The following is a 26,855-nucleotide window of genomic DNA, read 5'->3' on the forward strand; positions in this document are numbered from 1 at the left end:
GCTGTGTGCCTGGGATTTATTGCTCTGGCTGCTTCTCTGTTCTACAACACTAAATCAAGGCCCTCACCCAGGGAAATCACAGAGGTTTGACCTCCTGGAGTCATGGAATGGTTTAGGTGGGAAAAGACCTTGAAGATCATCCCATCCCACCCCTGCCATGAGCAGGGACACCTCCCACCAGCCCAGGTTGCTCCAAGCCCTGTCCAACCTGGGCTTGGACACTCCCAGGGATGGGGCAGCCACAGCTTCTCTGCCCAACCTGTGCCAGGGCCTGCCCACCCACACAGGAAAGGATTTCTTCCCAATATCCCATCTATCCCTGCCCTCTGGCAGTGGGAAGCCATTCCCTGTGTCCCGTCACTATCTGTCCCTGGGAAAAGTCCCTCTCCCCAGTCCAGGGAAGATCAGCAGCACCAGGATCTGTCTGGTCCTTGTCGGCTCCTGACATCCATTCCCATCATTGCCCTGACTCCCCCTGGGAATGGCAGGCAGGATCCCATGGAAGTGGCAGGCAGGATCCCATGGGAATGGCAGGCAGGATCCCATGGAAGTGGCAGGCAGGACCCATGGAAGTGGCAGGCAGGACCCATGGGAATGGCAGGCAGGACCCATGGAAGTGGCAGGCAGGACCCATGGGAATGGCAGGCAGGATCCCGTGGAAGTGGCAGCCAGGATCCCATAGGAATGGCAGGCAGGATCCCATGGGAATGGCAGGCAGGATCCCATGGGAATGGCAGCCAGGATCCCATGGGGATGGCAGCCAGGATCCCATGGGGATGGCAGCCAGGATCCCGTGGGAATGGCAGGCAGGATCCCGTGGGAATGGCAGCCAGGATCCCGTGGGAATGGCAGGCAGGATCCCATGGGAATGGCAGGCAGGATCCCATGGGAATGGCTGCTTTAGCCCTGACCCCCGTGCCTGTCCCTGGGCCCCCGTGATGTCCTGGTGCCACTGCCTTCAGTGACATCCCTTGGGAAGGTGCTGGTCAGGCCCAGGCAGAGCCATTGCCACATCCCAGTGGGTGAAGAACTCTGAGCAGACAAACCCCCTCACTGGAGAGGGCCTGGCAGAGCTGGAGGCACAGGGAGATTTATTTATAACTGCAGAGGATTAAATAACATGCCCTGAAGCTCGTGGGGAGGAGAGCTGGGGCTCCAGCCAGGAATGCCAGGACTCCGGAGCAGGAGCTCCCAGGGGTGGAGCCCCCACCTGCCCCTCTGAGGGCTGGGGGTGAGGAGGGGCCAGCACGTGGATTTAGGGCTTAATTAGAGCCTGTTGTAATCCCTGGGGTTTGTTGGGATCTGTACCCAAGTGTCAGAGGGGAGACAGACCCTTGGGGCTGAGCTGGGACAGCAATCCTGAGCTTTGCTGAGTCCTGCTTGTTTAAAGGAATAAAAGGAGGGTGGTTTTCCCAATTCCAACCCCAGGAACCTGCAAGGGTGTGAGGGAGGGGTGTCTCTCCCTGCCTGGGGTCCTGGAGGGTCGCAGCAGTCCCAGGCATGGAGGTCCCATGCAGGATGATGCCCAGCAGCTCCCAGCACCAGGCAGTGGGGGCTGGATGGATCCACACCCCACCCTGGGGCAAGGGGGTGTCACCCCCTGTGCCCCCAGACACCCTCCATGGCCTTGGCACGGGCAGACCTGGAGCCCTGACCCACATCAGGGACATGATCCGGATTAAAGGCAAATCCCGCAGGAGCAGCCGGGTGGATGGAGCCGGGCCCTGGGCGGGCACTGAGGGCACCTCTCTGCCCGTGCCCTGCGGCTCCTGAGTGCTGCCAAACCCCCCAGGGCACTGAGCACCCGGCCCTGGCACCAGGCAGTGCCCTGTGCCCTCCCAGTGCTGCGGCAGAGATCCCTGCTCCCCGTGCCAGGGAATTTGGGGATCTAACCAACATTCCATCCCCATGGATGGTGAGGAGGGACACACGGAGAGGGTACTGCAGCTAATTACTGGCTGCAATTAGGGCTGGAGTAACGTCCTCCTGGCTGCACTGGGGAAGGGATGGGTCAGGTGCCAATGTCCCAGCCCCTGGGAGAGCTGGAAGTTGGTTTAGAGGGAGCATCTCCCTGCTCCCAGTGGCTGGAACACACCATGGAGGGGCTGGAACCCACCTGGGGGGATGGCACCTACTGTGAGGGGCTGGAATGCACTGGGAGGAGAATGAAACCCACCCACTGTTGGGACTGGCACCCTGTGGGGGGCTGGAACCCACTGTGAGGGATCTGACACCCACTGTGAGGGGCTGGAGCACACTGTGGAGGGATGAAACCCACCTTGGCAGGGGCTGGAACTCACCATGGGGGGCTGGAACACATTGTGGGGGGCTGGAACATGCCATGGGGGGCTGGAACACACCATGGGGGGCTGGAACACACCATGGAGGGCTAGAACACATTGTGGGGGGCTGGAACACTCCATGGGGGGCTGGAACACATTGTGGGGGGACTGGAACACTCCATGGGGGGCTGGAACACACCATGGAGGGCTGGAACACACCATGGAGGGCTGGAACCCATTGTGGGGGGCCGGAACACTCCATGGGGGGCTGGAACACATTGTGGGGGGCTGGAACACACCATGGGGGGCTGGAACACACTGTGGGGGGCTGGAACACACCATGGGGGGCTGGAACACATTGTGGGGGACTGGAACACATTGTGGGGGGGCTGGAACACATTGTGGGGGGTTGGACCATATTGCTGGGGGGCTGGAACACACCATGGGGGGCTGGAACACATTATTGGGGGGCTGGAACACATTGTGGGGGGCTGGAACACACCATGAGGGGCTGGAACACACCATGGGGGGCTGGAACACATTGTGGGGGGGCTGGAACACACCATGGGGGGCTGGAACACATTGTGGGGGGAGTGGAACACACCATGGGGGGCTGGAACACACCATGGGGGGCTGGAACACATTGTGGGGGGGTTGAACACACCATGGGGGGCTGGAACACATTATTGGGGGGCTGAAACACATTGTGGGGGGGCTGGAACACATCATGGGGGGCTGGAACACATTGTGGGGGGGGTTGAACACATTGTGGGGGGGCTGGAACACACTGGGGGGGGCTGGAACACATTGTGGGGGGCTGGAACACTCCATGGGGGGCTGGAACACATTGTGGGGGGGCTGGAACACACCATGGGGGGCTGGAACACATTGTGGGGGGCTGGAACACACCATGGGGGGCTGGAACAGACCTTGAGGGGCTGGCACCCTTCAGGGGGGCCTGGAACACACACTGTGCCCCCATTCCCAGCTGCACCCAGGGGGGCACAGGCCCCTCTCAGCTCCCACCCCACACCAGCCCTGGGCCATGGCAGCAGCAAAACCTTGCAGGCTTCATCTGAGCACAGAGAAAATTGTTTCCTTAAACAGGTTTATTCCTCCAAGGGAGGTATTTGCTTGAGAGATTTCCACTGTAAATTAAATCTTTCCTGGGATCCAGATGAACAGCTCCTGTTCCAGAGAGCTGCACTGGCAGGGGGGTGGTTCTTCCCAGCCTTCAGGGGGCACTGGGGGCTGGCAGTGACCCCAACATAGCCCTGTGGGGTTGTCCCCATCTCAATCCCAATCCCCGTCCTTTACCCTTTGGCAATGCCAACATCCACAAGCAATCCCAATGGAGGAGGCTGCAGTGCCCAGAGCCCCTGGGGTGCAGCAGGATGGAGCACAGAATCATAGAATGGATTGGGTTGGAAAAGACCTCTGAGATCATCAAGTCCAACCCTTGGGCCAACTCCAGTCCCTTTACCAGATCATGGCACTCAGTGCCACGGCCAAGCTCAGTTTAAAAACCTCCAGGGATGGGGAATCCACCCCCTCTCTGGGCAGCCCATTCCAATCCCTGAGCACTCTCTCTGCAAAGAATTTTTTCCTGCTCTCCAACTTAAATTTCCCCTGGCAGAGCTTGAGCCCATCGTGCCCCCTTGTCCTATTGCTGAGTGCCTGGGAGAAGAGACCAACCCCCACCTGGCCAGAACTTCCCTTCAGGCAGTTCCAGACAGTGCTGAGGTCACCTCTGAGCCTCCTCTTCTCCAGGCTCAACACCCCCAGCTCCCTCAGCCTCTCCCCACAGCACTTGTGCTCCAGTCCCTTCTCCAGCCTCGTTGCTCTTAGTTGGGTTGGAAGAGACCTCTGAGATCATCAACCCTTGATCCAACCCCACTGGGATCACTCTGGCACTCTGTGCCCTGGGCTGGTGATCACAGTGGGGCTGGATCAAGACATGTTGGATTCTCTGTCCCTGGAGGTGTTTCAGAGGACACTCAGTGCCACATCCAGTCCCTTCTCCAGCCTCGTTGCTCTTCTCTGGCCCCGCTCCAGCCCCTCAATCTCTTTCCTCAACTGACTGGCCCAGAACACAACACTGGGTGCTGGTGACCCCCACAGTGGGATCAATGGGAACATCCCAGAAGGTCCCAGCCCATCCAAGGGCAGCCCTGGCCCTGCCACTCCCCCCCAGTCTCTCCCTGTCCTTCCTCCAGCTCTTCCCACCTTTCCCCACTGCTGCTCCAAGGCACCGAATGAATTTGGAGAGTTACAATAACTGAGTGATAATTTCTAAAAGAATGGAAAACAATTATTTGCTCTGTTGGGGAATAGATGATATTTAGTCTCTATTTAATGGAAAACTAATTAAATTACATGAGCAAGTGAATAGAAATTTTTTGTTAATTATGAATTTTGTGAGCTACAAAGGGGAGATGATGATGGATTCTGTGATGTGCTGAGCTCCTCACCAGCACAGAGATAAAGGTGACAACAGAGAAAGAACGTTGTGGATGCATTTTAATTCCTCCATCGATTCCCTCACAGCCAACTGAACCTGATCCATTAACAGGGATCCATGGAGCTGACACTGACTGGCAGCTGGTGGCTAATTATGTTCAAATTGGGGAAAGGTTGGTTAAATAAACATGCTTTTCTTCCTGGAGGTGGCTGGGAAGTCTCAGAATCACTGAGGGGTGGGGTTGGAAGGGACCTTAAAGTTCATATTGTTCCACCCCCTGCCATGGACAGGGATCTTCCACCAGCCCAGGTTGCTTCAAGCCCCATCCAACCTGGCCTTGGACACATCCAGAGAGGTCAGTTCTGGGTCACTTCAGTTTGGTTTGTCCTATCCTGGCCCTTCCCCAGCCCTGGGTGGAGGATGCCCTGTGTGGGTGACACAGGGTGGCCCTTCATGGGTGGCATGAAGTGGCCTTCAGGACTGTGAGTCCCTGGGCTTGGGGGCTGTTCCCAGGGAAAGGGAGGAGGGAGGGGGTCAGGCTCAAGGCTGGCACTGGAGGTGGTGGGTGAGAGGTGGTGTCGGGCACCTCCACTATGAGAGCAATGCCCAGGTTTAGGTTCCCCATCACAGAGTGTCCTTGGAGCCAGGGCTGGAGTATCCCTGACCCCAGGGCGGGAGATCCTTGATCCCGGGTCTGGGACATCCCTGGACCCAGGACTGGAGTGTCCCTCACCCCAGGGCTGCAGTATCCCTGACCCCAGGGCTGGAGATCCTTGATCCCGTGTCTGGGACATCCCTGGATCCAGGGCTGGAGCATCCCTGACTCCAAACTGGAGTATCCCTGACCCCAGGGCTGGAGTATCTCTGACCCCAGGGCGGGAGATCCTTGATCCCGGGTCTGGGACATCCCTGGACCCAGGGCTGGAGCGTCCCTCACCCCAGGGCTGGAGTATCTCTGACCCCAGGACTGGAGATCCTTGATCCTGGGTCTGGGACATCCCTGGACCCAGGACTGGAGTGTCCCTCACCCCAGGGCTGGAGTATCCCTGACCCCAGGGCTGGAGATCCTTGATCCTGGGTCTGGGACATCCCTGGACCCAGGACTGGAGCATCCCTGACTCCAAGCTGGAGTGTCCCTTACTCTGGAGCCCTTTATCTTGGGGATGGAGCATCCTTGGCTCCACAACCCGAGTATCTGTGACCCAGGGCTGGGGCATCCCTGACCCAAGGATGGAGCACCCCTGACCCCAGTTCCAGGGCACCTGTGACTCCAAGGATGGACCATTCCTGACCCCAAGCTGGGCTGGTCCTGCCCTCTGTAATTTTGGCCATCAGAGGTTTCTCTTGCACAAAACCCTGAGGGTGGGGGAGTTTGGAGTGGCAGATTCTGAGCAGAGCAAAAGACAAAACATTGGGCTCATTTCCCACCCTCTCACAAGTGAAATAATCTCCTCACCTCCCAGGGAAGTGCCAGGATGTGCTTTATTGACCTTTTTTTAATCTAAAATTGATTCCTTGCAAAACTCCACTGGTTGAGAGCTAGGCAGGATCTCAGTGCCATTGAAGGGGGTTTTTGGTTTTCCATCAAGACAGTTTGCCTTTCTCTGGTGTTTGTTGGAGCTGAAGGGAGGGTTGAGCTGAGTGGGTTTGCCTGGCCATGGCCAAGGAGATGCCGTGGGGTGGTTGTGTCCTCACTTTTATTGATCCATCCCTTTTTTTTTTAAACCAATCCCTCTGCCTCAGGCTTTTGCTGTGCTTAAATTCCAGAGGAGCCCATAAACTCCACCCTGGGGATGGGTCTGTACCTGCATAACCCTCATGAGCCTGGGAGACTTCTTCCCATGGGATGAGGGTGATGGAACCTCACTCAGGTGAAGGTCTGAAGGTGATGGAGTCAGAAGCACCAAGTCAAGCCCAGAGTGGGGATGTTCCAGGTAGGCCAAGTCCACACCCTGCACGGTGAGATGTGGGAATACACAGGGCTGGTGGAGGTCACTGAACCAGAGCAGCACAGAGTGAACACAGAGGTTCCTCTGCTTCCAGCATCCATGTCCCAGTCTGGCCCCAGCCCCTGCTGCCAGGACCCCAGTTCAGAGCACCCCTGGGGGAACCCACTGCATTTTTGCAGGGTGGGTTTTGAACACAGGGAAGCCAAGTGTTTTCTGTAAAGCCCTTCCCTCCCAAAATGCTCCTGGGAGCCCAGAACAGCCAGGAGGGACAGAAAGCCCCACCATGGAGAGTGAAGGAGAAGCTCCAGCTGTGGTAGGTGCTGCAGGTTGGTCCCGGCAGAGCACAGGGATGTGTGGGCTGGATGGGCCCTGGGAAGCTCGGATGGGTTTGGATCACACACACAAACACATCTGTACAGCTGCATCCCTTGGATCCCGTGTGGCTGCTCTGCCACCTAAGGCTGTCTGGAGTTGGTTTAGGAGATGCTTCCTCATATACATCAGAGCAGATTAAGAAATCACGGAAATTAAAAGCAGCAAACTGTTTCCAAGTCCTTCTGCCAGGCGGCATTTCAGCCAGAGCGTTCTAAAGCGCCGAGAAAGCGGCATCCCGGTGACTCCTCGCGCGCCGCGATGCCCCCGAAGGTGTGCTATGAAAACAGAACAAAGGCGGGCGGGCGGGTGGGTGGCGGTGAGGGGCCGTGTCAGCGCTGTCTGCGCCCACCTCCCTGCCCGGAGCCCCGAGAGTGGGGGCTGCGAGCTCACATCCCCCGGCCAGTGCTCGCCGCCGGCCCCAGCCGCGTGTGCCGGAGCGGAGCAGAGCGGAGCGGGCTCTGCGGGGGCACCTGGGGGTTCCCGCCGGGCTCGGCCATCTGTCCTCCCCGCAAGCCCAGCTGCTGCCCTGGCACGGCCACCCCAGGGGAGGCGGCGCGGGCCCTGCGCTGCGGGTCCAGACGCCGCCCAAGGGCCGCAGGGCCGGGGGATGCGGGAAGACCCTGCGGGATGCGGGGGGAGCCAGAGGCTGACCCAGCCCCGCCTGGCTCCGCAGGGGAAAAAAAATAATAAACCCCTGCCATTGAAAAGACAAACGCTGAGGACAACGATAAGGATAAAGATGAGGATAAAGATAAGGATAAAGATAAAGTCGGGCGGGAGCCACGGTGCGGCGGAGGGGCCGCTCTGCCCGCGCCCCCGGAGGCCGCCAAGGGCTCGTCGCGGCGCGGCGTGCCCGGCCCCCCCCCGCCCCGCCCGGCCGCGCCGCCCGCCGCGCCCCGCCGGCTGCCGCGGCCCGCCTTGTTCCGGCCCCGCCGCCCGGCCCCGCCCGCCCGGGGCTGTGCGGGAGACAATAGCGGAGCGGGCGGCTCCGCGCCGGGCCGGGCCGGGGATGCGCGGCCCCCGCGCCGCCCCAGCGGGCTGTAGCGGGGCGGGGGGCGGAGGGAGAAGGAAGGGGGGCGATGCCCCGCTGTGCCGAGCGCTGCCCGCCGCTGTGCTGAGCCGGCGGCGCTGGCCGGAGCCTGGAGAGCGGGACATGGTGCGGGAGCCCCCGCGGACGCTGCGCGGGTGGCCGAGGGCAGGCTGGTGAGGAGCTGGAGCGCGGCGGCGGCGAGAGGCCACGGGGAGGGAGCCCCGAGGATCCGGCTGGGGAGCCATGGGGAGATGCAACGGGCGGTGCACGCTGGTGGGATTCTGCTGCCTGCAGCTGGTAAGGCTCATCGGCATGCCGGGGGTGCTTTGTGCGAGAGGCTGCCTGTCAGCGCTCCCCGCGCCGCCTCGGCGGTGACCTTGCCTTGGGACCGGCTTGGGGATGGCTCAGCATCACCCAGAAAAAGCAAAACCCAAAGAAAAAGGAAAAATGCTGGTAGAAAACATAGGAAATGCCACCCTCGTCCCCTGCCCCAACGCAGCGCTGGCCGGGGAGGTGGATGGGGACACGGTCCCTGCGCTGTCAGCGCCTGGGGTTGCATCTCCGGCAGGTGTGAGCTTTGTTCCCAACTGCAATCTCTTCCCTCCGAGTTCGCTCCCGCCGGCGGTTTCCCATCCTGGTGACTCCAAGGATGTTTCTTGGGGTGCTGCTCCCCCGAGTCGGGGCAAGAGGGAAACTTGGAGCCGCTGCCAGCACTTTGGAAACTCTCCCGCTTCCGAGCGAGCCCCACCTGCCCGTGGCGGGGGCACACCGGGATGTGGGGGGCGAGGAGAAAGGAGAGGTTTATTTAATAGGATTGTCGGTCTTCGTGATAATTCAGTGCTGCACTTGCCGCCGCCCGTGAATCAATCTTCATCAGGCTCTGCCAGAGCAGCAGGCGAGGGGAGCGCGGGGGGGATTCGGGGGGTTTCTGCTCAAACCAGCGCCGACGATGTTGCCATTAATTATCCCGGCGTGGTGGTTCGTTAATGGAGAATCGGCATCCTCCAACTTGCCCCCGCGGCCGTGCCGGGGCTCCCCCCGCCGAGGAGAATGGCGTGGGGATCGCTGAAATCTGTGGGGTCAGCCCGCGGCGCCCCCGGGGATCGGAAGGCGATGGGGGGATGGAGGCAGCGATGGGAACGGGCTCCGGAGCCGCTCTGGGGGTGGCGGTGCCATCCTGCTGACGGGCACTTTCTCCCGGCGTTGAGCTTGTTCGTTCTCCATCCTTCGGAAGGCAGCGAGCGGGGAGGGGGCCCCACTTTTGGATGGAGAGGAGACACCGAGTGTTTCTGGGGAATGAAGAAGCTTTGGAGCCTCGTCAGCTCTGGGGCGCCGAGCCACGGTGGCCCTTCCTTGGGATAAAATCCCACCGTTCCCGGTGGGAATGGCCTCCGTGTCCCCAGCTGTCCCCTCGGTTCGGGCTGTGAAGTGTCGCTTTGCGTTTCGCTCACCTTCCCCTCCTTCGGGGTAAATCCAGCGGGTGTTCTCCGGCTGCGCAGGAGTTTCGTTGCTTTTGGTCACTTTTCTTTCCGCTGCTCAGCTCCCAGACAGGTTTGTTGGCGTTTATTCCCTCGGATATCCCAGAGCTGGGAGATTTTAATCTATTTATTTTCGGGAAAGGCTGAGTTGGCACGAGCTCCTGGGCTGGGAGAGCAGCTCCTGCTCACATCCGGAGAACTCAGTGCTGCTAACTGGGGTCAGGCTGTGCCCTCCACCCTCTCCCCGTGTGTCCTGGTGCTGTTGGCATCCCCAAAGGTTCAGCTCCAAAACTGTCCTTCACCAGTGACTTTCCACCCCAGGCTTGTCCATGCCCAGCTCATCTCTCATCCCACAGGATGGTCTCCCAAGCTCCTTCCTGGCTCCAGAGGCGGCACCTTCCATCCCACCAGCTGTGGGGAGATGCTCCTCACCCCCAGCACCTCATCCCATGGTGGTGGCACCCCCTGCCCTCCCTGGGCCGAGGGGTCTGATTGCCCACCCACAGTCCTGTGCTGAGCCAGCCCCAGGGCAGTGGAGGTGGCAGTGCCATCAAGGTGTCCCCTGAGGTGACCAAGACCACTATTCATCCCCCAGGTGGCATGGCCAGTGCCCACAGACCAGGCAGTGCCAAGGTTTGTGAGGGAACAGTGAGAAGCAGAGATGTCTCCTGACCCCATCCCTGCTCCCCTTCTCTGGTTCAGCTGCTCTGTGCCACCCCCAGCATGGGGATGGCACCATGGGGCTCATGTGCCCCCCATCCAGGTGGCCCTGACAACTGTCCTGGACCTTTTGTTCTATGAGTGGGGACAATCGTGTTCCCAGTGCACCCAGCTGCAGGGACTGGGGTTGTACTGGTGTGTGCTGGGGCTGCCCAGGCAGCTGTGCCCAGGACCAGCTGGTGCCAAGAGCGGGGCTGCCCACTGAGGGCACTGTTAAACCTCCTTGGCTTGTTAAACCTCCCCAGCCAATCTGGGCCTCAGTTTCCCTTAAATGAGCATCAAGGGTGACATTCAGCCCTCCTGGGGCGATGCCACCATCTCCCTCTTGTCCTCACTGCCCAGACACCTTCCCATGGGCACCTTCCCATGGCACTGTGTGTGTCACCATCACCCCACGGGCACCTTCCACATCCCTGTTGGTTTCCCCAGTATTTGCAACTTGCTCCCTTGTCCCCCCGGTCCCTTGTCCCCCCTGCTCCCTTGTCCCCCCTGGCCCCTTGTCCCTTCTGCTCCCTTGTCCCCTGATCCCTTGTTCCCCTGGTCCCTTGTCTCCCCTGGTCCCTTGTCTCCCCTGGTCCCTTGTCCCCTGGTCCCTTGTCCCCCCTGGTCCCTTGTCCCCCCTGGTCCCTTGTCCCCCCTGGTCCCTTGTCTCCCCTGCTCCCTTGTCCCCCCGGTCCCTTGTCCCCCCTGCTCCCTTGTCCCCTGCTCCCTTGTCCCCTGCTCCCTTGTCCCCCCTGCTCCCTTGTCCCCTGCTCCCTTGTCCCCTGCTCCCTTGTCCCCCCTGCTCCCTTGTCCCCCCGGTCCCTTATCCCCCTGGCCCCTTGTCCCCCCTGCTCCCTTGTTCCCCTGGTCCCTTGTCCCCCCGGTCCCTTGTCCCCCCTGCTCCCTTGTCCCCCTGCTCCCTTGTCCCCCCCCATGTCCCTTGCCCCCTGGCCCCTTGTCCCCCCTGCTCCCTTGTCCCCCCTGCTCCCTTGTCCCCCTGCTCCCTTGTCTCCCCCCATGTCCCTTGTCCCCCCGGCCCCTTGTCCCCCCAGTCCCTTGTCCCCCCTGGTCCCTTGTCCCCAGGTCATGGGGATGCTCATGGTGGCTCCACAGCTGCAGGTGCCGGGTCCTGCTGGCACCCCCTGGGCACAAGTTCCCCAGCCTGGAGGGGCCCTGCAGAGCCCTGCCTGCTTCATCCCACAACTGAACCAGTTTGGGAAACTGGTTTTCAGGCCATGACACCACAGGGAGCCACTTTGGAGCACCCAAACCTCCTCCAAGCTCCTGCGCAGCTCACCGGGCGATGCTGCGAGCGCTGGATGTCTCTGCTCCTGGGGACAAGCAGCACCTGCCCGTTTTTGCCTTCTTTGTGTTTTTTCCCCGGAAAAACTCCCTTGCCAGACACCCACAGTCCCTGCCCCACCTCGGGAGGGGCCACCAGCAGATAGTTGTGACAATGGGGCGGGATGGAATCCAAACTCCCGGGCTTTGCAGGTCTTCCCCATCAGCTGCGAGACCCAAACCTGTCTCTGCGCTGCCTGTTCTTGCCAGAAGGATTTACATTCTCTTTATGGGAAGTCAGAGCTGCTGAGGTGGTTGGATGGAACAGGAACCCAGAGGTGATACCACCCTGCTTGGCACTGCCAGCAGGGCACCGGGGAGTGGGAGCCTCGAGCCACGACCCTTGTTCACTCTGGAGCTTCATGGTGTTGGTTGCAGGTTGGGAGAGCTGTGGTGCTACAGGGGGTGTGCCAACCTCAGAAACTATTGGGACATTGGGAGGCTGTTGGGATATTGGGAGGCTGTTGGAGTACTGGGAGGCTGTTGGGACATTGGGAGACTGTTGGGATACTGGGAGGCTGTTGGAATACTGGGAGGCTGTTGGAATACTGGGAGGCTGTTGGGACATTGGGAGACTGTTGGGATACTGGGAGGCTGTTGGAATACTGGGAGGCTGTTGGGACATTGGGAGGCTGTTGGGATACTGGGAGGCTGTTGGAATTCCGGGAGGCTGTTGGGATACTGGGAGGCTGTTGGAATACTGGGAGGCTGTTGGGATATTGGGAGGCTGTTGGGATATTGGGAGGCTGTTGGGACATTGGGAGGCTGTTGTAATACTGGGAGGCTGTTGGGATACTGGGAGGCTGTTGGGATATTGGGAGGCTGTTGGGATACTGGGAGGCTGTTGGAATACTGGGAGGCTGTTGGAATACTGGGAGGCTGTTGGGACACTGGGAGGCTGTTGGGATATTGGGAGGCTGTTGGGATATTGGGAGGCTGTTGGAATACTGGGAGGCTGTTGTAATACTGGGAGGCTGTTGGGATACTGGGAGGCTGTTGGAATACTGGGAGGCTGTTGGAATACTGGGAGGCTGTTGGGATACTGGGAGGCTGTTGGGATATTGGGAGGCTGTTGGGATACTGGGAGGCTGTTGGGATATTGGGAGGCTGTTGGGATACTGGGAGGCTGTTGGAATACTGGGAGGCTGTTGGGATACTGGGAGGCTGTTGGGATATTGGGATATGGACTTCCAGGAGCTGAGATCTGGCTGGATCTGTCCAGCTGCTGCCACGTGTCCCTTGGCCACCCCACTCTACCCCGGGGCTGACTTGTGCTGGCTCCTTCTCCACCCCAAAGTGGTGACCCTCTTGCCATGGGGCTGGCTGGGGGGTGGGAGACAGCTCAGCCTCGGAGCTGGGTGGGCACAGGGGCTGCTCAGCACTCCCACCTCTACCTGGCACAGCTTGGCATTGCTCCAAACTGGGGCTTCTTTTCCTTCTTTGTTTCCCTCCTGCCTTAAATGGCTGGAAAAGCAAAGCTTGGTTGGCACCTCCCTCCTGGCTGAGCCTGCTGGGCTGGTGCTGTGTGGTGCTGTGTGGTGCCACACCATGCCATGCCATGCCAAGCTGGCACTGCCATCCCTGCTCCCACAGCCTCCTGGGGTGGGGGTTCCTTCCATCCTTCTGTCCACGCCGTGGGGGTTCACAGTGGGCACCAAGAGCCCCTGGAATGTGCCCCCATGTCCGAGCCTGGAGAAGGAGCAAACAGGGTTGGGTTAACAAGGGATGGGGGAAGGCAGAGGGTGTCCATCCTCTGCACCCCTCAAGGGTGGGCCATCCCCTGCATCCCTCAAGGGTGGTCCATCCCTTGCATCCCTCAAGGGTGGTCCATCCCCTGCATCCCTCAAGGGTGGTCCATCCCCTGCACCCCTCAAGGGTGGTCCATCCCCTGCACCCCTCAAGGGTGGTCCATCCCCTGCATCCCTCAAGGGTGGTCCATCCCCTGCACCCCTCAAGGGTGGTCCATCCTCTCCATCCCTCAAGGGTGGTCCATCCCCTGCACCCCTCAAGGGTGGTCCATCCCCTGCATCCCTCAAGGGTGGTCCATCCCCTGCACCCCTCAAGGGTGGTCCATCCCCTGCATCCCTCAAGGGTGGTCCATCCTCTGCACCCCTCAAGGGTGGTCCATCCCCTGCATCCCTCAAGGGTGGTCCATCCTCTCCATCCCTCAACCACTCACCAGACATGTGTGACATCCCCTCCTCCAGCAGGATCCCAGCGCACCTTGGGCTTCCATGGCCCTGTTGTCCCCTCCTGTCCCCTCCTGCCCTGACTCCCCCGGGTTTGGGCATCAGCGAGGGCACCGCAGAGCGCTCTGCCCGAGCCACCCTCTGGCATCCTTTGTGCTCGCACCGTTCCCATCGCGCCACATCCTTGGCACGGCGATGGCACGAGTTGCCGGGGCAGGGGCTGTCCCGACCGCCTTCCCATCGCCAGGAAAGGGGGGAAAGGAGCCCGGGCTGAACTCGGGATGGAGGTTTTCAATTACACAATTAAATGCACAATTAGGTGTAATTACCAGCGCTCAGAAGGTGCGACTGTTCATAATGGGCTTGTAATCTACTGCCGCCACTGTTTGTACTGCTCGGCTCCGCTCCCTAATGATTATGGAAAGCTTTCTCATTTGCATGGTTGCCATGGAAATGGGGGGCTGACAGTGGCACGGGGATGGCGAGGGGAGCCCCTCCCTTCCCTGAGCCCCTCCCTTCCCTGAGCCCCCTCCCTTCCCTGAGCCCCCTCTCCCTGGCATGGGATGTGCAGCGATGCCCCTTGTGCCAGGGGATGCTGTGGGGCGGTGGGTGCCAGCATGGAGGGATGGGAATGCCCCAAGGGACGGGCAGGACGAGGAACCAGGAACATCCCCAAGGTGGGAACTGTGTGTTAGAGGCACAATAAGCCCCAACCCACCTTGTCACCTCCCTGGGTGAGGTCCCCAAGACCCTCAGGAGGCACCGTGGGCATGGGTGGCCATGGAGAGGCATCAACCTGGCGAGAGCTCAGTGTGGATGAGCATCATCCTCTGGCACATCCTCCACCCAGGCAGAGCTGTAAAGGTTTATTGACGTGTGTTTGGGAGGGCAGAGCCTCCCAGCTGACAATTAAAACCTCAATTAAAGCGCCGTACGTCTAAATTTGCAGGACCAGTTAATGTGTCCCCAGGAGCATTAACGAGGCTGGTTGAAGAGCTCCCTAAATCATTCCTGCTGGTTTGGAACAGACCTGGGAGTGATGGGGACTGGAAAACAAATCTCTTGGAGGGCTGAGTTGTGGAGAAAATAAAGAGGATGAGCCTGAAACAGCCTGGCCTGACACCAGAGCTGTGAGAGAAGAGGAAGGAAAGGCTGATGCACGATGTGACCAGCAAAGCCTAAAGCAGGTGGGCTAATGGATATCTGGGAAAATGAGTCTTGTCCAGCCCAAGCTGCACCTTGTTTCCTCTTGAGCTCACAGGTTTGGCTGCTGGAAGGGACTGAGGTGCCCTGGCAGTGTTTGGATGCTGATAAGCAATTTGATTTAATCCCAGGTGGCTTCTGTGAGGAAAAGAATTAGAGTTATAAAAAATCAATGATGCTCATTTTGGGATAGACAGAAAGAAGAAAGGGAATAAAATCATGGCTGGAGAAAAGCTGTGGGATGATGGGATGGTGGTGAGCACTGCCTGGCACAGGGGAGTCAGGGACAGGGCCCCTGGAACTGCATCCCTGCCATCCTGTGGGGCAGCCGGGGTTCCCATTCCCGAATCCGTTGCCAAACCATTGGGAGGGGATTGGGAAAAGGAATCTGAAGTTGGAAGATGTGGCAAAACAGCCTCTTGAGAAGCTGAGTCTCTGTGATCACAAAATCATGGAATGCTTTGGGTTGGAAGGGATCTTAAATCCCATCCATTCCCACCCCCTGCCATGGGCAGGGACACCTCCCACCAGCCCAGGGTGCTCCAAGCCCTGTCCAACCTGGCCTTGGACACTCCCAGGGATGGGGCAGCCACAGCTGCTCTGCCCAACCTGTGCCAGGGCCTGCCCACCCTCCCAGCCAACAATTCCTTCCCAATATCCCACCTAAATCTCTCCTCTTTTAGTTTAAAACCATCCCCCTTGAAGATGAGGAGGTGGAAGAGGTTCCCAGTACCAACAGTCCTTAATGTGGGAGAACTGAGGCAAAGAGAGTGTGTTTGGGGGAGAAAAGTGGCTTTTATCCCTAGAGGTGATTGATTAACCACAGCAAGAAGTTCCCTCGGGGTGTGATGGCCTTTCCCTGCTGCCTTTGGCCAGCACTTGCCCAGGGCTCAGTGCCATGTTCAGGTGAGGGGGCAGCAGGGACAGCCCCACACTGGTGGCACCTCTGAGAGTTTGAGCTTGAATTTGAGGTGTCTGGGAGGTGTCGAGTGCCCTGGGTTGTGTATCCAGGGAACTCTTGGGTTTTGCTGTGGGAACTCAAAGACCAGCTTGGCCAAGCTCCTCCTGTGTTATTTATTTACAGGCCCAGAGCCTGGGGATGCTCTCCCTGCCCAGGGGCACCAGTGGCTCCCATCCCTTTCTCCCTCTGCAGTGGGGCTGTTGGGCCCTCTCTTTGTGGTTTCTCCAGAGAGGAAACATAGGGAGAGCCTGGAGAAGCCAAATAACTGTCTTGGATAACCTTGGAAAGTGTCCAAGGTTAATAACTGAGTATGGAGAAAGGTTCAGGCTCAACCCCTTCAAAACCTACCATGGAGAAATTCAGTTCCTGCTGGGATTGATGCCACGTCCCTCTCTGGCACTTGGACCCAGGGCAGAGCCCGGGGGCTGCCAGCCCTGCACCCATCCTGCTGCACCCCCAGGGCTGGGCTGGGGCTGGTGGGAGGGTGCTGGGAGTGGGTTCCAGGATGCCACATCCTGCCAAACATCCTGCCAGGCTTGTCCAGCCTTTCCCAGGCTTGGGCTGGGAAAGGGAGATCCCCCAGGAATGGGGTCCTGCTGCCATCCCCTCTGTCCACAGGGCTGGGGAGCCCTTGGGTTGTGCAGCCATTGCTTGGGAATATCAGATCCTTATGGAAAGGGGGGAAATGAGCAGGAACACGGGGCAGGGGTGGAATCCCTCATGCCCCAGGTGTCCCAACAGCCCCTCCAGCACTGGCCATCAAACAGGTTATTGTGTATCCATGGACAGTGAGTGGGCAGCCTCCAACCCCTCATCCCAACACTTCAGGCTGTATCCCCATCCCTCATCCTCCCTGGATGCTCTGGGATGTCCTTGTCCCATCCCAGCAAGGAACTGGGAGCAGCTTGGCTGGAATGATGGAATATTGCAGGTTGAGTGAGGACAAAACATTCTTCTCAAATCCCAGGGGCTGCTTGGAGCAGCAGAGGGGCTCAGGATGGGCCCCTGGGCTTTGGGTTTTCTTCTTCCCAGCATTGGAAAGCAGTTATTTATTTCAGTTTTCACAATCTGGATGGAAATTTTGGAAGGCAGAGCCGGCACAGAGTGGCCCTGGCTGTGTTTGAACAGGACATGAAGCCCAGAGTGGATTATTAATAAGATTAATAACAGCTCCCATGTGCTTGGCTGGGGAATTTCACCCCCCTTTGGGGTTTGCTCTGTGGCAGGAAGAGATCTGGGGGAGAAAAACCCAATTTCCCAAGTCCTGCTTTGTCTGCAGCCAGATGGGAGTGGTGGGGCAGGACGTGCCCCCCAGCCAGGAACCCCCTGGCACAACCAGCACCTTTTGCCTTGTTATTTAATAGGGAAATTTCCAGCTGCTTGTCCTGGCACTGAGGCAGGAGGTGCCAGGAGGAACCTCTGTGGGGTGGTGGTTCCCCTGCCCCATCAGGCAGTGGGGAACCCACAGGGAGCCAGGGGGATTGCCATGGGGGCTCAGCACATCCCTGGCAGTGCCAGGGGGGTTAGGAAGCAGAAGTTTGGAAGGGGAGATGCAGGAGGGTTGGATTTGGGGGCACAACCCACAGCTGCCCACAAAGGTGCCAGCCCAAAAGGGGCTGTGGTGAACCCGCCTGTGCCCCCAGAGGCAGAGAGACCCCGAGCTGAGCTGGGGCTGCCTGCAGGGTGTGGTGGGTGGGTTTGGGAGTCACCTGAGCTGAGCTGGGGCTGCCTGCAGGGTGTGGTGGGTGGGTTTGGGGATCACCTGAGCTGAGCTGGGGCTGCCTGCAGGGTGTGGTGGGTGGGTTTGGGAGTCACCTGAGCTGAGCTGGGGCTGCCTGCAGGACATGGTGGGTGGGTTTGGGGATCACCTGAGCTGAGCTGGGGCTGCCTGCAGGGTGTGGTGGGTGGGTTTGGGAGTCACCTGAGCTGAGCTGGGGCTGCCTGCAGGACATGGTGGGTGGGTTTGGGAATGACCTGGGCTGAGCTGAGGCTGCCTGCAGGACATGGTGGGTGGGTTTGGGAATCACCTGAGCTGAGCTGGGGCTGCCTGCAGGGTGTGGTGGGTGGGTTTGGGAGTCACCTGAGCTGAGCTGGGGCTGCCTGCAGGACATGGTGGGTGGGTTTGGGGATCACCTGAGCTGAGCTGGGGTTGCCTGCAGGGTGTGGTGGGTGGGTTTGGGAGTCACCTGAGCTGAGCTGGGGCTGCCTGCAGGATGGGGTGGGTGGGTTTGGGAGTCACCTGAGCTGAGCTGGGGCTGCCTGCAGGATGGGGTGGGTGGGTTTGGGAGTCACCTGAGCTGAGCTGGGGCTGACTGCAGGGCATGGTGGGTGGGTTTGGGAGTCACCAGAGCTGAGCTGGGGCTGCCTGCAGGACATGGTGGGTGGGTTTGGGAACCATCCAGAAGGGACTCCTCTTTGTCACAGGGGGTGTGTGCAGGTTGGCCACCACCCACGAGCGGTGCCACATCCTGGCTCTGCCCTGGCAGAGGGGACCTGTCCCCTGGGGAATGTGGCACAGGTGGTGCTGAGCATCCTTGGCCACCCTAGGCTGGTGCTGACAATGGCTTGCAAAGCCACTGTGGCCCATCACCCTCATCATCCTCACTGCCCAGACTGGGTCTCATCCCAGCCAGGACGTGGCCACTGTGCCTGGTCCAGGGTCCCAGCTGTGCTGTCACACACAGGGGACAGCCAAGGGCTGCCCTGCTGCTTGGCTCTCAGGCTAATTACCCTGATTAGGGCTAATTAGCACTCTGGGTCACTCTGGTCTGTTCCCATGGCTGGATCGATAGTGAGGCCCTTTCCCAGCACAGTTGTGTGCTCTGGGAACACTGGGAATGTGGCACCAGGGAGTGGAGCAGAGGGTTTGCTTCCCATGGTCTCGTGCTGGAAAAGGAAAATATGGAACCTTTGCTGGGTGGGATTTGGGATCCAAGGGCTGGGAGTGGCCTGGCTCTGCCTCAGAGCCTCAGTTACAGTTTGGGGTTCAGGGATTGTAGGGAGCTGTGGGCATGGCACTGGAACAGGTCACTCCTCTGGGCACACCTGTGCCACCCCACAGGGACATCCAGGGGCACAGCCCCAACTGGGAAATGTCCCAAGGGAAGAGGAGGAAGATCAGGGTGGGAGCAGAGAGTGCTTGGGGTGGGAGTCTGGGATGCTCCAGCTGGAGTGGAGGATGTTGGGTCATAGTGGAGGATGCTTAGTGGGAATCAGGGATGCTCAGGGTGATCGTGGAGGGTGCTCAGGGAGTGGAGGGTGCTTGAGGTGAGCAGGGAGGGTGGTTGGGATGGGAATGGAGGGTTGGGGTGGGAACAGAGAGTGCTTGGGGTGGGAGTGGAGGATGGTTGGGGATGGGAATGAGGGTTGGGGTGGGAACAGAGGGTGCTTGGGGGGAAAGTGGAGGGTGGTTGGGATGGGAACAGAGGGTGTTTGGGGGGGAGAGTGAAGGATGGTTGGGATGGGAATGAGGGTTGGGATGGGAATGGAGGGTGCTTGGTGTGGGAGTGTAGAATGCTCCATCTGGAGTGGAGGATGTTGGGTCATGGTGGAGGATGCTCAGTGGGAATCAGGGATGCTCAGGGTGATCATGGAGGGTGCTTGAGGTGAGCAGGGAGGATGGTTGGGACGGGAATGGAGGGTTGGGACGGGAATGGAGGGTTGGGATGGGAATGGAGGGTTGGGATGGGAATGGAGGGTTGGGATGGGAACAGAGGGTGCCTGGGGGGAGAGTGGAGGATGGTTGGGATGGGAATGGAGGGTTGGGATGGGAATGGAGGGTTGGGATGGGAATGGAGGGTTGGGATGGGAACAGACGGTGCCTGGGGGGAGAGTGGAGGATGCTCAGGGTCAGAGTGAAGGGTGTTCCGGGCGAGCAGGGAGGATGCTCAGAGTGGGAGCTGAGGATGCTCGGGATGCTGAGCTAATGGGAGCCCCTGGGAAAAGCTTTGTGTGCTCCAGTTCTGTGCAGGCACAGCTCAGATTAATGGTGGTCCACGGCCACTGCCTGGGAATGTCACACTGAGAGTCCTTGTCCCGTCCCCCAGGGCTCTCTCCCGTCACATCCCCTCCTCCTCCTCCCCCCGCTGGATCCCAGCAGCAGTGGAAGGCTGGGCAGTGGTGATGGCCATGCCAGTGGGTCCAACCGGGGTCCCACTGCCTTGGCCTGTGCCCCCCAGCCCCGGGAAGGCCCCCAGGACCCACCCAGTGGGTGCAGCAGCTGGGCCCAGGGGTGGCAGCTTTGCACAAACCCTTTGCAGGCTCAGATTTGTATTTTCTCTACTTCTCCTCCCCTATTTTGGCTCAGGAACCAGCCCTGTGCCCCTCACCCACTCCAGGGGCACAGCATCTCCATCTGTGCCCCCAGGAGCCCTTCAGCTCCTGTCCCCCGCTGTCCCCTCCTCTGCTGCCCCTTCCAGCCTTTGCCAATTCCCCTCGGCAGCTGTCGGGAATCTCAGTGGGAACTGTCCTTCCCTGGCCCCTCTCTGTGGCATCTGGTGCTGTTTTCCCTCAGCCTGGGGAGGGGGAACACAACAAGAGCACTGTGATGGCACAGGGGTGGCACTGAGTCCCCGTGGCCGTGTGGGCACCGCTGGCTGGTGGGGTAGTCACTGTGCAGGTCAGGGGTCTGAGGGGTCCCGTTTGGTCCCCAGGGCTGGGGTGGCACTGGGGGCTCACTGGAGGGTGGCACATGTGGTGGCATCCCCCTGGCACAGCAGTGTGGCCATCAGGAGCTGGGTGGGCCAGGGTGTTCTGGGACATGCTGGGGACGATGCTGTGGGGCCGGGATCAAGGAGGAGGGTGGTCCCCATGTGCTGGTTTAAAGGGAAACCAGCAGGAGAAACAAACCCAACACAAAAAAGATTGTAAGTCAGGGTTACATTTTAATAACGAGATTACAATCAATGCAATGGCACAAAGAGAAATTGGGTTTAACCCCCAACCCCAGCAGTCTAACCCAGCCCCCTGGGGCACAAACACAGGGGGGTTTGGTGGCCCCTGTGCTGAGCCCCACGTGGTTCCGCCGAGTCCAAAGGAAAAGGAAAGGACAAACCTGTTGGTGCAGATGATGGCACAGTCTGGGCCAGAGTGGTGGGCTCCTCCTGGCCAGGGGCTGCTCCTCCTCTGCATCCAAGGAGTGGTCCCAGAAGTCCCCAAAGGCCAAGATTGTGTCCCCTCAGGTCTGGGTGGGAGCCCCCAGTGCCTCCCCCAGGGCAGGGAGTTCCACACTGGGGGATCTGACTCTGGCAGTCAGGGGGGATTTTGGAATGGTTGCTGGCCCATGGGCAGAGCTGAGCCCTCAGGTGGGTGTGGAGGTGCCAAGGACTCCCTGCAGGGCAGTTCTCCCAGCTCCTCTGCCAGGCTTCTTTCCCAGCCAGCTCCCAGCCTGAGGGCTCAGCTGTGCCCTGGGCAGCTGCTGCCAATGGGCCCTTGGGAACAGTTGCTGGGCAATGAATGGAGGGTTTGGAATGCACAGCTTTGGTCACACCCACACAGGGACAAACTGGGCCCACCTGCTGACCTGGGACATCCCCACAGGCTGGGGGTCTCCATGCCCAGCCTGGCTGTGCCTCCAATCCCAGCTCTGCCCCTGCAGCCCTGGCCATGGTCACATCTCCTCACCCTTTGCTCCTGGGGACACCAGGGACATCCCTCATTCCCCCTGGGAGGGACATGGAGCAGAGTCTGGAGGGTTGGGGAATCCTCAGAGGGTCAGTGCTGGGACCTGTTTTATTCCTGCTGGGAATTCACACCATGCCTGGGACTGGGTGGCTCCAGCAAGAATCCCATTTGGCAGCAGCAGCCCCAGTGCTGTTGTGACCCACTCCATAAACACCAACTAATTAATGAAAGTTTTATTTATGGATTTTTAGTCTTTCCCCCTCCTGAAACTCTGTAGTGGTGGGTGATGGTCTGTGAAGGGGGGCAGGGCCAGCCCCTTCCAGTGTGGGGGTGAGGACATCCCTGTCCCATCCACAGGCTTAAAATTCCTCCTTGGGCCACATCCCACCTGGATTTCATTTGGGATGAAGCCCATCCATAAGCCCAGCCTGAGTCTGCTCCTGGACCCGGGGATGAACAGGGTGCCAGCAGGGGCCAGCAGGGTGCCAGCAGGGGCCAGCAGGGTTCCAGCAGGGGCCAGCAGGGTGCCAACAGGGTGCCAACAGGGGCCAGCAGGGTGCCAACAGGGTGCCAACAGGGTGCTAACAGGGGCTAACAGGGGCCAACAGGGTGCCAATAGGGTGCCAGCAGGTGCCAACAGGGGCCAGCAGGGGCCAACAGGGGGCCAGCAGGGGCCAGCAGGGTGCCAACAGGGGCCAGCAGGGTGCCAGCAGGGTGCCAACAGGGGCCAACAGGGGCCAGCAGGGTTCCAGCAGGGGCCAACAGGGTGCCAACAGGGGCCAACAGGGGCCAGCAGGGTGCCAACAGGGGCCAGCAGGGTGCCAACAGGGTGCCAACAGGGTGCTAACAGGGGCCAACAGGGTGCTAACAGGGGCCAGCAGGTGCCAACAGGGTGCCAACAGGGTGCCAACAGGGTGCCAACAGGGGCCAACAGGGGCCAGCAGGGTGCCAACAGGGGCCAGCAGGGTGCCAACAGGGTGCCAACAGGGTGCCAACAGGGTGCCAGCAGGGGCCAGCAGGGTGCCAACAGGGTGCCAACAGGGTGCTAACAGGGGCCAACAGGGTGCTAACAGGGGCCAGCAGGTGCCAACAGGGTGCCAACAGGGTGCCAACAGGGTGCCAACAGGGGCCAACAGGGGCCAGCAGGGTGCCAACAGGGGCCAGCAGGGTGCCAACAGGGTGCCAACAGGGTGCCAACAGGGTGCCAACAGGGTGCCAGCAGGGGCCAGCAGGGTGCCAACAGGGTGCCAACAGGGTGCCAGCAGGGTGCCAGCAGGGGCCAGCAGGGTGCCAACAGGGTGCCTGCAGGGTGCCAACAGGGTGCCAGCAGGGGCCAGCAGGGTTCCAGCAGGGTGCCAGCAGGGTGCCAACAGGGTGCCAGCAGGGTGCCAGCAGGTGCCAGCAAGGTGCCAACAGGGTGCCAGCAGAGTCCCAGCAGTGCTGAGCACAGCTGGTACATTTGGGGTGTCTGTCTGGGGCTCTGGTGAGTGCCAGGGGGTGTATTTCAGGACACCCTCACCCACTGGGGGCTGGTCTATGCCCCATCAGGTTCTCTCCATCATTCCATGAGCATCCCCAGCACACCATCCAGGAGGTGGGTGGGTGCTGCCCCCAGCCTTGGCACCCCCAGGCTGCTGCTGCCCCAAACCATCTCCCCTTTTGGGTGCACCCACAGGAGGAATGAGGATTTCTGGCTCAAAACTGAGGGGGAAGACTTGGTCCAGCAGCACCCACAGCCTGGACACAGCCTGGTGCTCCCACCACCCTTTGGGGTCCCCCCATTAGTCCCTCCATGGGAAATGGAGCTCTCCTCATGCCCCCCACCCCATCCTCTCCTCTGTGGGGGGATGCCAACCCCACTAATGACCCTGACCCCCCTAATGACCCCATCCCTGACTCACAGCAGCCCCAGGCTCTAATTATTTTTGATGAAGCCCCCCAAGGAAGGAGCTGTGTGGTGGCTGGGTCAGGGTCCCACGGGGAGGTGGCACTTCCCAGACAAAGCAAACCCAGCCCTAACAAAGGGCCTTGAATTATACATGGGGCAAGGGCTCAGCAATTAGCAGTGCCCTCATTAGTGGGTCGGTGGTGGCGGGGTTGGTGTCCCCCACCCTGCAGAGGAGGGCAGGGAGCAGGGAGGCCACAGGGACAACCCCACAGCCCCATTTCCCATGGTCAGGGGGACACCAGGAGGTGGTGGGAGTGTCATTCCTGTATCCACAGCATGTTCCATGTGGGGGACCCCAGGAGGTGGTGGGAGTGTCATTCCTGAGTATCCATATCATGTTCCACATGGGGGACCCAGGAGGTGGTGGGAGTGTCATTCCTGTATCCACAGCATGTTCCATGTGGGGGACCCCAGGAGGTGGTGGGAGTGTCATTCCTGAGTATCCATATCATGTTCCACATGGGGGACCCCAGGAGGTGGTGGGAGTGTCATTCCTGTATCCATATCATGTTCCATGTGGGGGACATCAGGAAGTGATGGGAGTGTCATTCCTGTATCCATATCATGTTCCATGTGGGGGACCCCAGGAGGTGGTGGGAGTGTCATTCCTGTATCCACAGCATGTTCCATGTGGGCGACCCCAGGAGGTGGTGGGAGTGTCATTCCTGAGTATCCATATCATGTTCCATGTGGGGGTCCCCAGGAGGTGGTGGGAGTGTCATTCCTGTATCCACAGCATGTTCCATGTGGGCGACCCCAGGAGGTCCCTGGTCCTGTGTCTGTGGGCGCTGTCGGGTTGGGTTTTCCCCAAATATTTTGGTGTGGAACTCCTCATCCCTCCTGGGGGTGCATCCATAGGGGGGATGGCACGGGGCAGTGCCCATCACCCAGCTGGCAAAGCCATCCCATGTAGCTACAGTGGAAAACCCCCAGGGTTTTGTGGGAAAATCCCAATTTCTCCATGTGGGGCTGGCCCTGATGGCAGGGGGTGGATTCACATCCCTGTAGGATGAAGGGCACTGTGCTGGGCCCATCCTGCTGCAGGGTTTGGGATGTTTGGGGTGCTCAGCCGTGACCCTGTCACCCGTCAGGACATCCCAGTGTCACCTCCTGTCATTCCAGGAGACGTCGGAGCGGAGCGGGAGGGCCCCAGGGATGGATCCGGCACTGACAACAAAGGGGATGGGAAACCCAGCCCCAAACCCCCTCCTGAGTGTGGAGGGGATGGAAGGGGGATGGAAAAATTAATGGGAGCAGTTCTGATGGCTGTTTAAGGAGTCTCTAATGAGCTCCTGGCTGTGGAGCTGCCGATCCCTGCGGATCCAACTGCTGATCCCTTTGGATCGTAACGTGCTGGCACCCACAGCACAGCTCCAGGGGCATCCCATGGGGGCAGTGGGAGAGGGAGGGGCAGGATCAACAGGAGAGGGGGCATTGGGATCAACAGGGAAGGGAGAGTTGGGATTGGCAGGGAAGGGAGAGTTGGGATCGGCAGGGAAGGGAGAGCTGAGATCAACAACAGAGGGATCATTGGGATCAACAGGGAAGGGAGAGTTGGGATTGGCAGGGAAGGGAGAGTTGAGATTGGCAGGGAAGGGAGAGTTGGGATCAACAGGGAAGGGAGAGTTGGGATTGGCAGGGAAGGGAGAGTTGGGATTGGCAGGGAAGGGAGAGTTGGGATCAACAGGGAAGGGAGAGCTGAGATCAACAACAGAGGGATCATTGGGATCAACAGCGAAGGGATTGGGATAGTTAGGATCAACAGCAAAGGGATCATTGGGGTCAACAGCAAAGGGATAGTTTGGATCAAGAGGGAAGGGAGTCAGAATCAACAGGGAAGGGATCATTGGGATCAACAGGGAAGGGAGAGCTGGAATCAACAGCAAAGGGATCATTGGGGTCAACAGGGAAGGCAGAGTTGGGATCAACAGGGAAGGGAGAGTTGGAATCAACAGCACAGGGATCATTGGGATCGACAGGGAAGGGATTTCTGGGATCAAAAGCAAAGGGATTCATGGGACCAAGAGCACAGGGACCATTGGGATCAACAGCACTGGGATCTTTGGGATCAACAGTAGAGGGATCATTGGGATAAACAGTGAGTGGATAGTTGGGATCAACAGCAAAGGGATCATTGGGATGGACAGCACAGGGATTATTGGGATGGACAGCACAGGGATTATTGGGATCAATAGCACAGGGATCATTGGGATCAATAGCACAGGGATCATTGGGATCCAGAGAAAAGGGATCAATGGGATCAACAGCAAAGGGATCATTGGGATAAACAGTAAACGGGTATTTGAGATCAACAGAAAAGGGATTGGTGAGTCCAAGAGTACAGGGATCATTGGGATAGACAGCACTGGGATCATTGGGATGGACAGCACAGGGATCATTGGGATGGACAGCACTGGGATCATTGGGATGGACAGCACTGGGATCATTGGGATGGACAGCACAGGGATCATTGGGATGGACAGCACAGGGATCATTGGGATGGACAGCACAGGGATCATTGGGATGGACAGCACAGGGATCATTGGGATAGACAGCACTGGGATCATTGGGATGGACAGCACAGGGATCATTGGGATGGACAGCACTGGGATCATTGGGATAGACAGCACTGGGATCATTGGGATGGACAGCACAGGGATCATTGGGATAGACAGCACTGGGATCATTGGGATGGACAGCACAGGGATCATTGGGATAGACAGCACTGGGATCATTGGGATGGACAGCACTGGGATCATTGGGATGGACAACACTGGGATCATTGGGATGGACAGCACTGGGATCATTGGGATGGACAGCACGGGGATCATTGGGATGGACAGCACTGGGATCATTGGGATGGACAGCACTGGGATCATTGAGATGGACAGCACAGGGATCATTGGGATGGACAGCACAGGGATCATTGGGATGGACAGCACTAGGATCATTGGGATGGACAGCACTGGGATCATTGGGATGGACAGCACAGGGATCATTGGGATGGACAACACGTGGTTCATTGGGATGGACAGCACTGGGATCATTGGGATGGACAACATGGGGTTCATTGGGATGGACAGCACAGGGATCATTGGGATGGACAACACGGGGTTCATTGGGATGGACAACACTGGGATCATTGGGATGGACAGCACTGGGATCATTGGGATGGACAGCACTGGCTCCTTCACTAAAGGAGTTACTCAAAACCTCCCTGATTCTGGTTTATTAGAATGGCACATCCCTTTGGGTGCCTCTCCAGCTCCAGTGCTTTGGACACTCCTGGGATGGGTGATGGTTGGATGGTCCTG

At 59.4% G+C, this 26,855-nt stretch overlaps 1 protein-coding gene across 1 annotated transcript in view; it reads left to right on the forward strand.

Annotated features, from left to right (window-relative positions):
• The first annotated feature begins 8,078 nt into the window (after nucleotides 1-8,078).
• Nucleotides 8,079-26,855, forward strand: part of NKAIN1 (sodium/potassium transporting ATPase interacting 1) — a 44,284-nt gene continuing 25,507 nt past the window's right edge. The window contains exon 1 of the mRNA XM_071576714.1: nucleotides 8,079-8,394. Coding sequence (XP_071432815.1) covers nucleotides 8,341-8,394 — 54 coding nt within the window. The 5' untranslated portion in view covers nucleotides 8,079-8,340. The remainder of the gene's footprint in view (nucleotides 8,395-26,855) is intronic.

Source organism: Pithys albifrons, chromosome 24, assembly GCF_047495875.1.
Source record: "Pithys albifrons albifrons isolate INPA30051 chromosome 24, PitAlb_v1, whole genome shotgun sequence".
Lineage (NCBI taxonomy): Eukaryota > Metazoa > Chordata > Aves > Passeriformes > Thamnophilidae > Pithys > Pithys albifrons.